At 39.7% G+C, this 14,074-nt stretch overlaps 2 protein-coding genes across 2 annotated transcripts in view; one reads left to right on the top strand and one right to left on the bottom strand.

Annotated features, from left to right (window-relative positions):
* LOC123983448 (forkhead box protein K2-like) overlaps window positions 1–2,967 on the top strand; it is a 7,361-nt gene extending 4,394 nt beyond the window's left edge. Inside the window, exon 5 of the mRNA XM_046069705.1 lies at window positions 1,312–2,967. Within this exon, the coding sequence (XP_045925661.1) occupies window positions 1,312–1,533 (222 nt within the window). The 3' untranslated portion in view covers window positions 1,534–2,967. The remainder of the gene's footprint in view (window positions 1–1,311) is intronic.
* Window positions 2,968–4,137: 1,170 nt separating this feature from the next.
* wdr45b (WD repeat domain 45B) lies at window positions 4,138–13,788 on the bottom strand. Its single transcript, XM_046068972.1, has 10 exons — window positions 13,321–13,788; window positions 12,114–12,188; window positions 10,858–10,959; window positions 10,555–10,642; window positions 9,996–10,090; window positions 9,515–9,705; window positions 9,299–9,384; window positions 7,211–7,312; window positions 6,933–7,054; window positions 4,138–6,199 (listed from the first exon to the last, which is right to left on the bottom strand). The coding sequence occupies exons 1-10, from the start codon at window positions 13,385–13,387 to the stop codon at window positions 6,093–6,095; spliced, it is 1,035 nt and encodes a 344-aa protein (XP_045924928.1). The 5' UTR covers window positions 13,388–13,788; the 3' UTR covers window positions 4,138–6,092.
* Between the last annotated feature and the right edge of the window lie 286 nt (window positions 13,789–14,074).

Genomic DNA, 14,074 nt, shown 5'->3' with positions numbered 1-14,074 from the left:
ATATTATACTAATACAGTCATTTAGACTAGTTCCTCCTCCAGGTTGTGCCTGTGCTACACCGCCTACACTACTTATTTATTCACTCCTGCCCTATTTGAATTTTGTTGTATTGATCAAGTGGACAGTGAAAGTTATCACACATATCATTGCAGGCGAGCTCACATTATCTAGTTTAAACCAACTAAAACACAAAATTACACTGTGTTTCACATGATTTGCTGTAATGTCATAACGTCATAGCTTATGTAAGACAGTTGCTTTTTGCAGGAAATCTGACCAGTTCTTCACATAGAAAACTGTTGGCCCATTCAGGCTGTTAGGCAACTGAGAAAGTTGGTGAATGCCTCAATTTGTAGGTGGTGTTACAACCTGATGACATATAGGCAATAAATATGTTATAAACATACTTGAATTCCTTTTAAAAACTCAAAAATGTCCCTTTTAAAGGTGTGTGGCTGATTTAATCAGTTACAGCTCAAAGTGGCGTGGCAGTCTTAAAATATGTTGAAAAAGTCTTGAAAAGGTCTTAAAAAGGTATTGAATTTTACTGCAGGATTCCTGTATATACCCTGAGTTGTTAATTATTTATATTTGAGATCAGCAAATAGGCACATCCTTTTTAATCTATATTCCTGCAACAAACAATTATTTGAATTATTGGTTAATCTGCCAATGTGTCAAAACACTGTTAATCTCTTGTACTCACTTCATTTACAATGTTCTGGTTGTGTGTAATTGTAAGTGTAGTAATTGTCTATAAAATGTCACAAATTAATGAAAAAGTTTTTATCTCCCAGATTTTCTATGTGACTTATTGAAATGTCTTGTTTTGACCAAAGTTATTGAGTTTATTATCATATTTGACAAAGTAAAGCGTCACAAACTCGCATGTGAGAACCTGGATCCAGAGAATGTTCAATGTCATTTTAGTCTTGAAAGGTGATGGAAACCATTAACTTCTTCTAAATAGTCGCCAATTAATTTCTCTTAATCAATTAAATCTATTAATCAGGTTAGCTCTGTTCCATTTACTACAAATGTGTCTGTCAAACAATCCAGACCCCTAATTTAGCCTTCAAGTCCTAGTCACGCAGCAACAGGAGCTGATTGGCTAGATCTACCTTTTATTTATTTATTTATTTTTTTAATGCATCATTGTGGCACACTTCACACTCCATACAGTCATACTAGTGGCACACTTCACACTCCATACATTCATACTAGTGGCACACTTCACACTCCATACTGTCGTTCTTGCCTTTGCCAAAGTAGTAGTGTAACTGTAAATTGTAATAAATCCCGTCTTTTCTCTACCAGCCGTTGCAAACCCTCTTCATCTCCTGGCGGCCCACGCCTCAGCCTCGGCGTCCCTCCCTACCAAGAGGCAGAACGGAGAACTGCAAGACCAACCCGAATCGAAGAGGGTGAAAACGGAGGAGAAAGGGCATGGCGACGCAGCAGCCGCCAACAATAACGGCACCACGGACAGAGCCGGAGAAGGGAGGGTCAGTGAACAGATCGGGGACAAGTAGCCTTCCCCCCCCACGGTCTGCATCCTGACCCCTGCTCTCCTGTACGCATTGAGCCTCACCCCCTTCCACACTGTAACCCCACCCCCTTCCTACCCGGTTATCATCTACTCCAAGGTGCCAAAAAGACAAGAGATGTGGAAACACCTGCAGGACTACAGAATGTTCAAAACCTCCTCCTCCTCAACCCCCAGTCTTCTTCCATATATTTAAGACCATGAAATACGATGCAAAAACTACAGACCAAATTGAAAATGGAATCAAAGAGTTGCTGATGACTGTGAATCCCCGAAGTTTGAGACCCAGATGGCAAGAAGAAGCACCGGAAGAAAAGCCGATTTTAAAAATCCCGATTTTCCAGATCAGAAGTGACTTATTGGACAGGCGAGGAGTTCTGAAACTCCCCAAAGATGGAACCGAGCCTCATCCTGGTAGCATTACAGACAAGCGCTTAACTGTGTGTCGGATAGAAAAAGCAACCAAGTGAAATCACCAGTAGTGTATTCCGCAAAGGGACGTGTGTGTATGTACGTGTGGACATTCCCATCTTCGGCAGCTAGCCTCCATGTCGACCTACCTAACCCAGTCGTGAGTAGATATGCAGTATTCTGTTGTACAAGTGTATCTTTGGATCTTTTTTGAGTGTTTCTCCGTTTCCCAAGGCACAGATATTATCTAGTAATAATTAAGATAACTGAAAGCTATAAGTGGGGTCTTTAAGAACATTTAAACATGATATTTTGGGAAGCCTTTTATTTTTGTTTTTTGTATGTGGACTCTTTGTTCAGTGAAATGAATGTAGTCTCCTCTTTTCCTTTTTAAAGAAAACACTATCTATGGAGTGGATGTTCTTTATTTCTGCTCATTCATGCAAATGAAATTTCTTTATCACTGTACATCTACAAATTTTTTTCATATTTTACAAATATCCTATGAGATAAAAAGTATATTCCCATGCGTATTTGACCATATGCTTCATCGAGCTTGCATGTTACGGATCTAGAGACAATGTACTTGAGCAGATTATCTGAATATGGAACTGAAGAAAATTTAGACTGAATCTACGCTATATGATTCTGACCAGTGCTGCACTTAACCCTCTTCGTCTGTTTTTGTTTTCCGTTTTTAAATATTAATTTGCTCTTTTTTTTTTTTTTTTTCCTCCCCTGTCATCATGGGCTGTGTTTATTACCTTTTGTGTTGAAGTTGGCAGTCTCTTTGCTTGATTATTTTATTCTGTTCAGGCTGCTAAAGTCTATTCGGATTGTATTCTATGTTACACAAGGAAAAACAAGCGATAGGTGTTTGTTCTGCTTCAGTGGGTAAATGCTTTTTTTTTTCTTTTTTTTTTTTTTTTTATAAATTTATTTAAAACACATAACCTCTTAGTTTGTATTTCTTTAAGTAAAAACCTGCTGGGCAAATGCAAACTCAAAATCTGTCTGTGTGAAGAATTCTTTCTTTTTGTTAGAACGAGGGAAGATGAACTTCTAATAAGCCGCAGCATGCTGTTCGGTTTTGTTAAGGAGGGCTGTTAGAGGGGAGGGTGTGTGCCACAGGGGTGGAAATGCTGCCATTGAACACTATCATCTTCCCTAATGGACAAAGAAAACAGCTCGACTCACTTACGTCCAGCACTAGAGCTGACCGGAAGAGTGCTGAATGGAACGACTGAAGGGTTGAGTAAGCGTTAAGCTAACTAGTTCATAGCACGATAGACCTCTTTCACAGCAGACAGTTTGGCTTGTCAGAAGAGCACAGGTGTAATTGATACATATGAGCTACTTCCAGGGTCCTGGTATTGTAACATGCTGGCTCACTGACATGGCTTACTTGGACACTTAATGGAACTGAGCCATTGTTAACAATGTGTTTCAAGTTGAAATGTGTGCTGTGGGGGGGGCTATTCCAATACCTCAACTTCGATCTGCTCACACAGAGTACCCATCCAATACCAGTGCTCTATACTCTCCACAAGTATCAATATTATTTGTACAATATTAGTGGTATCGAACCAGGACCACACCACCTAACTGCACCAAAGTGACATTTACAGCTTTGTTAATATGCTGTTTAATGTGCTGCGGCTAATTAGCTATCTAGCCTGCAGACTGGCAGTAAGGTGCTGTTATTTGTGCTGTTAGAGGAGGACATTTTAGCAGTAAGGCTAATGTGGATGCTTGTTAAGTCTGGCTCTTGTGATGTGTAGCTCCAAGCTGCTTGTCGGGCTCAGTGTGAGCATCTGCTCTGCATGTAACAGAACACTGGCCCTACTACTTTATGCAAGATTTTATTTGCTGTATCAAATAAGATCTCCATCTGTACATAGACCGATACCTTGCCTTAAAAATTAGGAGGCGCCAAAATGATATAGAATATGAATCTCTTCTTTTTTTGTGATTCTTTCTCAAAGGAGAACATGATGTGCAGAGCAGATGTGTTGCTATAGCAGACAAATGCAACTGAATTTGAAAAAAACTAAAAAGAAAACTGAACTAAAGTTTATGGGGCGCTTTACAACACTGAATGACAAATCCATCATTCACGCATTTAATCTAATGAGAGGCCACACTTGGATTCCACAGAATAACTTGCATGAGACAGTCCTTAAAGTTTACCTGTAAAAGCAGATTTTATTCACAAATTTAAATGCAGGTTTTACAATCATTCTGAGTTAGTCAGAAACAAGTTGGCTTTTCAGTTTGTGCAGCAATCCCTACTGTGGTCAGTGACCGCCAAGTGCTGTGTACGTTCACCAGAGTGACACCTGCAATTGTACAATCTGATGCAGAAAGCAACGCGAATGAAATGTTTTTTTGCACTGAATCAACAAAAGTGCTGTCAATTAACATGACAACAGGAAAAATGATCTTATTTAACTAAACATTAACACACTTCCACTTATACACGTTTGTGGCAGACCCACACTGAACAGGTCTTGTTAATAGCCATGGGCTTCAACAAAGCACTGCAGAGTCCCTGATTTGCATTAGCGGAATTGATCGATGCTTTTAGGGGCATGGTGAAGCAGTTTACGGAAATACAGACACAGGACATACCCCTCACTCAAAGTGAAGAGTGTTTTAAAGGATTTAAACAAAAAGGAACCATACAGCTGTGACCAGAGAGCCACACTGGCCAAACAAAAGTATGTGGAGCAATCATTTAACTGGATTGGGCTAATAATGTATTATCAGTGTTGAACTAAATTCAAAATGTTCTTCATGTTTTTCAAGTTGATTTGGGCTGCCGAGTAGAAAAAAAACTCACTGAAAAACAATTTGTTTTGTGTGATATATGATGGAAACGGTGTGTGTTTGGCTCTTAAGCTTTCCTGTTCAGGTAGGAACAAACAACCTTCACAAACTCTTAAGAGAAATTGTTTCTCAAAGAGTTGAGAAGATCAATGCCACTCTGACATCTGTAGGGTTAATATGAAGCTAAAGCTATCAGCCGGTTAGCTTAGTGTAAAGACTGGAAATGTTACGTCTGGTTTGCTTAATCTCTACAAAGATCTGTGTAAAAACTTGTGACGGCCAAACTTTAGGATGGCGCTGCTCAGTTACTTTCAGAGGTGCTCATAGGTGGATTTTGTTGCCACGGAGGCTGGCTAGCTTTTTCCAGCGTTAATGCTAAGCTAAGCTAACTGCTGCAGCTTTACATTTAGCATACAGCCATAAGAGTGGTATCCATCTTTCAAATCTCGGAAACAAAAGCGAATAACCGAATTTCCCAATAAATGACAAACTATTTCTTTAAGCTTTCTTGGTCAGGTAGAAACAACAAACACTCAACTTTCAAGAGCTCATAACAAAAACATAAGGAAAACATATTGCACAATGTATGGAGAAAAAAAAAAACATGTTAAGTTTTTTTTCTGCTGCTGTACAGTTCTATGTAGTTACGTTCAGTCTGGCGCGTTGTGTTTATACAGTGAATATAAGAAAATCTAGTAATACTAAGGTGACGCTTCACAATGCAGGATCAGTGCATTCCAACACTTCAGATGTTAAAGACTGTGAACTCTGATCCTGCTTTGCAAACACCTAATATGGTACATTGGTATATACACAAACACACATATGCATATATGACGACAGTAATATGTGCACACAAACAGATTCTCTCCAGTCTCGAGGCACTCCCTATAGTTAGGTTAGGTGGTGTTAGTCGACAAAAATCTCAATATTTTCAACTTATCTAACTGTCAGAATCATCTATGTGATTAAAAATAGCCATCCTTTGTAAATTCCTCGGAAGACGTCTTAAAAAGCTGCATGTTGTCCGTTCAAAAAAATAACTTTCCCTCTTTCCTCTAGTGTTTGGTTTGGGAGTCGAGTGTCCCTCTGTCCGGAAACAATCTTCAGGAGTCTGTGGGAGACAAAAGTCTGCGTCCCTGTTTGACCTAGAGTCTGTGCTTCTCTTTCTTTGTCCTCCCTTCATCTGATGCTCTTTTACAAAGTCTGTCAAGATAAAGAGAACTGCAACATGGGACTTCTCCTCCGTCCAACATAAAAAAACAAATAATGTCCCGGTGGGGGTGGGTGGGGGGGGGTCAAAGGTCATATTTTCTCATCGGTCATCTCCAGGAACTGGGCGTACACATCTCTGGAACACTCCCCTTTCTGGTTGAACATAAACTTGTAGTAGCTGCCATCAGCACAAATGGCTGCAAGGTGGAGGAAGAGAAACAAGAAGAGAAAACACTCCGTCAGCAAACTCCAACCTGACGGTTGTTTTATTAAAATGCAATGGTGCATGCTTCATAAATAGGGAACAATCACATAAAGAAAACCAAAAACAAGTTAAGACATGTAACAAAAACACTACATGTTACATTCCAGCAGTCACATGACAGATTTGGATTTGAGAGCCTTGACTGAGTCCTGATACAGCTTCACTTTGCCAAAAAAATCTATATCTATATATCTATCTATCTATCTATCTATCTATCGAGAGAGAGAGAGAGAGAGAGATATTTCTTTAGTTACTGTGATTAATGTTAAATTAACTGCCCCAAACCAGAGCTACTGTGCTGAGTGAAAATGGCCGATGGGTCGGGCATAAAAAAAGAAAAAAAATAATTACAGAGAACATACATGAATTGTTTACAACCTGTTTGATTGTGTTTCTTGCCCATCTGGCTTATTTTTAGTGATGTCACTGTGATCCCAGTTCTCAACAATTAATTTGGTGAGTACAGTGTTAGTACTCATATTAGTGATGGCCAAAACTACCAAAATAAGACAGGATGATCTTTTAAATCTGCTATTCTCATAATGTCGACCAACATACAATGACGCCATGAGTCGCCTGCGACACCCTCTGACTCTGATAAGTTAGAGTGACAAGATGAGACGGTCTTGTATCCTGAAAAGCTGTCCACTTCAAACTGAACTCACCTATGACAGCATTGGGCTCTGTTCCAAAGGCACACACACAGGGAGAACCTGAGGGGACCTGGAACTTGGAGAAGCTCCACTTGGAGCTGAAGTATTTGGGAAGAAAGCTGGCTGATGCCAAACTGCAGGGAGAAGGGGACACAACCAATCACAACACATGGTTAGTCAAATAGACTTTTTAATATTAACATTATGTTTTGTTGCATTCATCTTCATCCAGCTGCAGATTTAATATCACTTGTGAGGAAAACAATTACAACCCTTCAGCAGAGACTAACCTTGACTGTTTGTTCCTTTTGGGGTCCTCTGCAGCAAAGATGTGCACCGTGCCATGGTCACTGGACACACAGATAAGGGACGCATCCTGGTTGAAATTAATGCTGAGAAAGAGGGAAGTAATAAGAATGAGAAACCTCCCGATGATACCGATGATAAAGCTGAACCAGCCAAGCACGAAGCCGTGTGCACGTCACCTCAGCCCACTGATGTTGGCATCCACCTCAGCAGCAATTCCAGCAAGAATCTATAAAAGAAAGGCACTAACTCCCTATCTGTTCACTATTCTATGGGCCTTAAGTATTTAAGTCCAGCAAGACTTGTCTAAGTAAGCTACATGCTATACATTCACTCCTTTTGCACTGTTTACTGTGGCTACTGTGTTATAAGTTATTTTTATTCTATTTTAAAATAGGTTTAATGTGTTTTATGTATGTCTATTTCGTATGCTACTGACTATTTGAATTTCCCTTGGGATAAATCAAGTATATATCTATATCTATCTATCTATCTATCTATCTATCTATCATGACTCTTGTTTTTCATTGCCCTCTCATGGTTTCATCCCAAGGTCACAATTCTCCCAATTTCCCCAAATTCCCCTTAACTGTATTTCTTCACATCTTTCTGTCCTTTTCATTGCTGTCATCACTGTTTCACTCACAGGCACAGTGTGTATAAACCCTACAACTCTTTTTACTGTTTCTGCCTGGAAAACGTCAACTTGTTAAATGAAAACCAAAAAAAAAAAACACTTAAGTGTAGTGAATTTCACAATGCATAGTGTGAGTAGCATTGCTACAAAGAGAAAATTTATAATACAAGTAGTCTGCCGACGCTGGCTTGGTCAGGCATGTGACCGTGACTGTAGCGGTCCTTCCAGAGTCTTTGCTGCTCATAGCAGAGACAGGGGAGCTAGCTTTTGCCACAACATGGCCAATCACAACTATGACACACAATGCATTCAACTTTCTTTTGTTTTTGTTTTTAAAAACATACTATTACTACTACTGCTACTACACTGAACACACAAAAAAAAAATAATGTTAAACAAATGTTGAACCTAGCTTGTAAACAGGTAGCTTATGTACTGCCCTGTCTTTAGTTGTTATTTTATTACAGTTTCAACTCTAATTGCAGCCTGTTGTTGTAGTGCTTCTTATTTCATTGGAGTTTTAGACCCAGTCTGTCTGCATTTATTTTTATTTTGTGAATTAAATTGAAGGGTAGCTCAGTTGTTAGAACTGCCCTTGGTTTTAATCTGACAGGCCGAACTGATGAATGGAAATAAAATAAATGGGTGTGAATTTAACCAGGTTGTGGACCGTGACGTAAAGTATAATGGAAAAGCTAGACCAGTTGGGAACGACTGCTGGAGCAGAGGAGGAGAAGAAGAAGAAGAAGAAGAGCTGCCACGGGAGCAGAGGAGGAGAAGAAGAAGAAGAAGAGCTGCCACGGGAGCAGGGATTTACAAGCAGGGAATGAGTGAAATATATATCACTCATTGATAGATTATCTCTCTCTCTCTCTCTAGATCTCTCTCTCTAGATCTCTATCTCTATCTAGATAGATAGATAGATAGATAGATAGATAGATATGAAATAGTTAAACTACAGTGAAAAGTAAAAAACAGACTAGTAAGTAACATCTGTAGTTGGGCCAACATTGTATTGGAATACAACATTTTTTTTGGAGGATGCTGAAAAAAGAACAGCCGCGTGAAGCGTTGCGATGAGCTCACCTAGCCACCACCTCTGTGGGGCAGTTTTTAGACTGTGGTCTAACTTTCCTTGTCTCATGTGGCAATACATGTTTACTGTGTATGCTTGTGTAAAGAACAAACATTCTGGCTGAAGAAAGGCTTTGAAGAGCAGGTGTAAGCGGGGCAAATGACACAAAGGCTTTCAGGAGAAGAAGCCGATTGCTTTTTGACAATTCTGCCGATGTTTTCAGCAATCTTCTAAATCAACATCAGTGACATCTTTGCCTTGCTATGGTTCTCATCTACTGTCACGAACATGAGCAAACTGACAGAACACTTGCATTACTATTAGCTAAAGATGTGAAGAGCATTACTGCTCAATGCTCACCAGTAAATGTTAGCTGTCTGAGAGCCTCGTCTTAGCTCCTGTATCAGCTGACCTGCAGATGTGTCAAAAATTCTAATAAGAGTCCCCTGTGGAAACACAACATAGATTCGTCAGTAAGTCAGCAATAACAGAAACAAATTACACAACAACTGAATAGGGGAAGTGTTCCAACATCCAACATTTCTGTCAGTTTACGACAGCCCCAGCGCAGCTTACTTTCTCTGATGCAGTAGCAATTCTTGTGCCCTGCAGATTTAGAGCGATGCAGCACAGCGCCCCTTCATGGGCGGGGATATCAACTGGGGGCTTCTCTGTGTTGGCCAGGTCCACTATCTGCACATGGCCTGAATGTGTTCCAGGGAACGCCAACAGAGAGTTGTTGCTATTGGGACACAGCACACACAGACCTGAGGAGAACAAGGGAAAAGGTTGGTTATGATATGGACACGAACTATTTGTATTTCACTGTTCCAGTGCTTTGTTTAAACCGTGTTACGTCTTGCATTAACTGCAAAGCTTTGGAAATTTTGGGACTAGATTTGACTACAACTTCAAAGAAAGTGTGGGTTCAAATGATGCTTCACTATGGAGTACAAGTTCGCTGAACCCGCCAAAGAGTGTGTGGTTCAAGAGGATTGGTATGTGTAGAACCGGCTGATTAAAAGTCCTTTAGGAGTTTAAACAGTGTAGTACTAACCTTTGGGGTTGTAACAGGTTTCAAACACATGCAGCTGATGGGGGTTGTGGGTAAAGGTGAAGACTTTGATCATTGAGTCCAGGACCACCACAATCCTGAGAACAAAGGTGAACCAGCACAGAGACAAAAACTTGAACTAAATGTCCCAAATAAATCTACTCAAATAGCATTCACACACTAATCTGACACTTTCAGTTAGAAAACCAGAGGCCACTCGACTGACAATGAATGGGAGAATCAAGCCGAGATATTAAGATAACCAGCAGCATATTAGTATGGCTGCACTGTCATAGTCCCTGTCACATTGCCACAGTACTGCTGTGTGATTAATTTGAGAAACATTTTGAAGGAGTGATGTATGCCTGACATGAAATCTAAACACTATGGTTGTGCCTGAAGAGGAACCGCCCATCTGCTCACTAATGCATTGCACAACACTTATTTTGCAACTGTCACAAATGATTAAATAAATTCAAGACACTCCCTGGACACTTGATGGAGCTTTACAAAGTAGTTTTAACTCCATTTGAGCTTAGTGGGGGGACTTTTTCTTTTTTACCTGTCACGCCGAAGCTTCACTGCTTTGACTTCTGTTGAGAACTCAATCTCAATGACGGTCTTCTTCTTCAGGTCATCCCAGATCATCACTAGAGTACAATAAGAAAAACTTAAAGTACTTAGCTTAATATCTGTTTCATTGTTATAACAGCCTACAAAAGTATGAGAGTATGATGGGAAAAAGGAACTACAAGCCATCGTTTGTCGCCTGGCATAAGTCCAGTACTGACAACACTGCTGATGCTAAAAAAAGAAGCAGCAATACAGTATATCAACATTGCTAACATAATTAGACAAAAAATACCTTTGTTGGTTGGGTACTTGGGTTTCTTTCCTCCTCCCACTAGTGCTAAATAGTTACACCTGAACAGCATCTCCACGTGGCCAACCCCGCCCTCCATGAACTCTGAAAGTCAACATTGTTGGTAGTGAACACATCAATAATAACAGTAACTGTTAATTACACTAAGAAAGGAATGCAGCCCTTATCAACAGAACTAGCTGTCAACTCTGCTCCAAACAACATTTGCACAGTGCTTCTAATCACTAATGCTTACTCATCCCTCCACATTGCATGGAGAGAAGTGCAGTAAAACCTGTCATCAAAGAACTGCTCATGGATTAGCACAGAAAGAAAGGACAAAAGACCCCACTTGGTCCTATGAATGAGTACTTGGGCTGCTCCTGGCCTACCGCAGTTTAATCCGATGAGTTAAGAGAGGTAACTCTGGAGCAGGTCATGTGCCGAGTCACATTTTCGGGCCTCTTTAGGGGAAACTTCCTCTTATATCCCTCCATATTTAAGAACTTACAATTCTGTCACAATGCTTTGTTGCTGTGTGCAGCAGAATTGGCTGGTTTACTTTTTTTTTTCTGCAGTCATAAGCCAAAAAGCTTTGAACAAGGACAGTTCCCATAATACATTTTCTGTTCACACGTACATACGCACAAGTAAATTATTCGAATCATACAATAAAACAACGGTCAGAGTCTGTGCATTGACATATGTGCCATTTATTTTGGTTATTTATTTTTCATTATTGACAACATGCAAACATTTGAATGCCTGAACTGTTACAGTAAGGATTATAGCCAATGAGCTGTTTGGATGTTTACATTTTTTTCAAATAAATGGCAACCTTTAATTTGTTGTTTTGCTGTACTACAAACATACCGAACCGTGACCCCAAAACAGAGGTACATACTGTGAATTTTGTGTACTGTTACAAATTGTTATTCTATTTTCTACCACTAGCCAAGCCCAATAAAGGGATTCTCATGTACTGACAGAAACTATGCACCACCTAAATTATTTCTATTTTGTATGTGCTGTGCCTTACTATGGATTGCAAATGTGACTGACAAATCCAGCCGATTAACCACACATTTTCTTTTCTCAAAAGTTTACTTTTTTAATAAAGTACACTGCCTTAAAGTATCAATATGTTGCAACTTGGCAGACTGCCAGGTTACAGGTATACACCCTATAAACAAAATGTGTCCAACATGACCGATTCTTTCCTACCAGTTATAGACGATCATTTCTACAAAGCTTCTTACCTTGTTTCTCCTTCTCCTTAAGCGGATCTGTGTTGTAAACACGAAATCCATTCTCCATTCCACAGGCAAAGCATCCTGAAGAGACATAGAAAGATGAAAAAGCTATTAGAAAATAACTAAAGATCCCATTATCACAGGATTTTCACAAATATAATTTAAATGGAATGGTTGTAACACCCTCAACCTTTACAGTAATGACAACCCACAACATAAAGGACCCTGGGCAGCTAATTTAAACTGGACCAACTGTCATAGTATGGTGATAAAACAGCACATGGAACAAATGATTAACCTCTGGCAGAATTCAAATAAAAGTGGCCTACTGTATGTTGACGAATGATGACAATGATATCAAGCCATAGCAAGTTCTTTAAGGGGTCATATGAGGTCTTTGGACACCTCAACTTTATGAGATTACAATACCATCAGTTCTGACAGAGCTAACGTTAGTTGGTCTCAACAATTTCAATAAATCAATGTTAAGTTAGACCAATTAAGACGACTACTTTAACTTTCAGGCCTGTGTAAATATGTGTGGGCAGGGAGCGAATAAAATGTGAACAGTGCTGAGTTGTACTATGTAGCTACATGATAATAAAGAAGAAATGTCTTCACTTATTAAAACTGGCAAACCAATAAAAGACTAGGCTCATTTTGGAAGTAACTAGCATAACATTAGCACAGTGACGCTGTAATAACTATCAAACTTAGCATAGCAAGCTGTTCACTAGCTAACGCTAATGTTTTCCCCGTTGTCGGTCGGGATGCTAACAGTAACGTTAGCTTATAAGTTCAGTTCGCTTACACCAGTAGCTTTCTATACGCTATTCTTACTTGAGTTCATAAACTTAAACGACATGTTTATGTCTAACTTTACAAATATTGTTATGCCGATCCAACATAAGCTGGTTAATTGACTAATATGTTGGCTTAAAACAAAAACACAAAACTACGTTAGCTGGCTAAAAGGCGTAGCTAGCTAACATTATTTTAACGTTCGCGGCTTTAAATTAACGTTTCTGAAAGGCGCAGCAGTATTACCGCTAAACAATTTCAAGCACAGCAATGTAAAGCTACTAATGTTAGATAACGTTATGGTTAATTTATCCTCTGGGAAGACATCGGTTTAGCAATGTTAGCTTAGCATTCACGACGCTGCCAATTTCCATTTCGGAGAAAAACAATATATGACAGCGCCGCTTCTTACCGTGATCCTGGTTAAATCCAGCATAAAGGAGCCCATTCCCGTGAGGATTCGACGGTAGTAAATTCATTATTTTAACAAAACAACCGAATGTCAAATAACGTTAATAAGTTAATCTTCTGCTAGCTACTGCTGCTGCTGCTGTCTGAAGAGCTAACCGGCTACCATTCCTCCTGAGTCCGCTAGCGTTAGGCAGAAAGAAGGGAAACAACTGAAGCTGGTTCCTGCTGGAGAGAGCTGTCACACCAGCCAAGATCAAACGGAGCATTCAGTGAACTTCGGTAACGTATTTGAAAAATATTTAACACTGAAATTACTACACGAGTAACTTATCTTCATCAAGTTACGTTAAAAGTAAACGTAACGTTATATCAACGCCCGTGAGACGAGCACTCATCAAAGAAGGGTTTTAACCGCAGGCTACGACTACGGTAACGTTAACGTTAGCCGTTGGTGATGATATGGACAGTGAATTATGTTTTTTCCTCATGCTAAATATATGCACAAACAAAGATGATCTGGTGTTTTATCTGTGTAACGTTAATTTAACGTTTTGCTGGATTAAGTGGGAGTTTGAATTCGCCCGCGTTTTAAAAACAAAAACATTCAAGTGAAAAAAATCTGATAGAGCCGAATGTATTTTATGATGTGGCATGTCAGCGTCGCAGACATACAGTCGATGTGGGAAATGTGAGGGGTGGATATCGAACACGGAGACCGTAGTGTACTCTTATACAGTAAACAGAGTGTACATAGG

This window comes from Micropterus dolomieu, linkage group LG14, assembly GCF_021292245.1.
Source record: "Micropterus dolomieu isolate WLL.071019.BEF.003 ecotype Adirondacks linkage group LG14, ASM2129224v1, whole genome shotgun sequence".
Classification (NCBI taxonomy): Eukaryota; Metazoa; Chordata; class Actinopteri; order Centrarchiformes; family Centrarchidae; genus Micropterus; species Micropterus dolomieu.
Note: the sequence above shows the minus strand (reverse complement) of the source record. Positions and strands in the feature narration are given on the sequence as shown.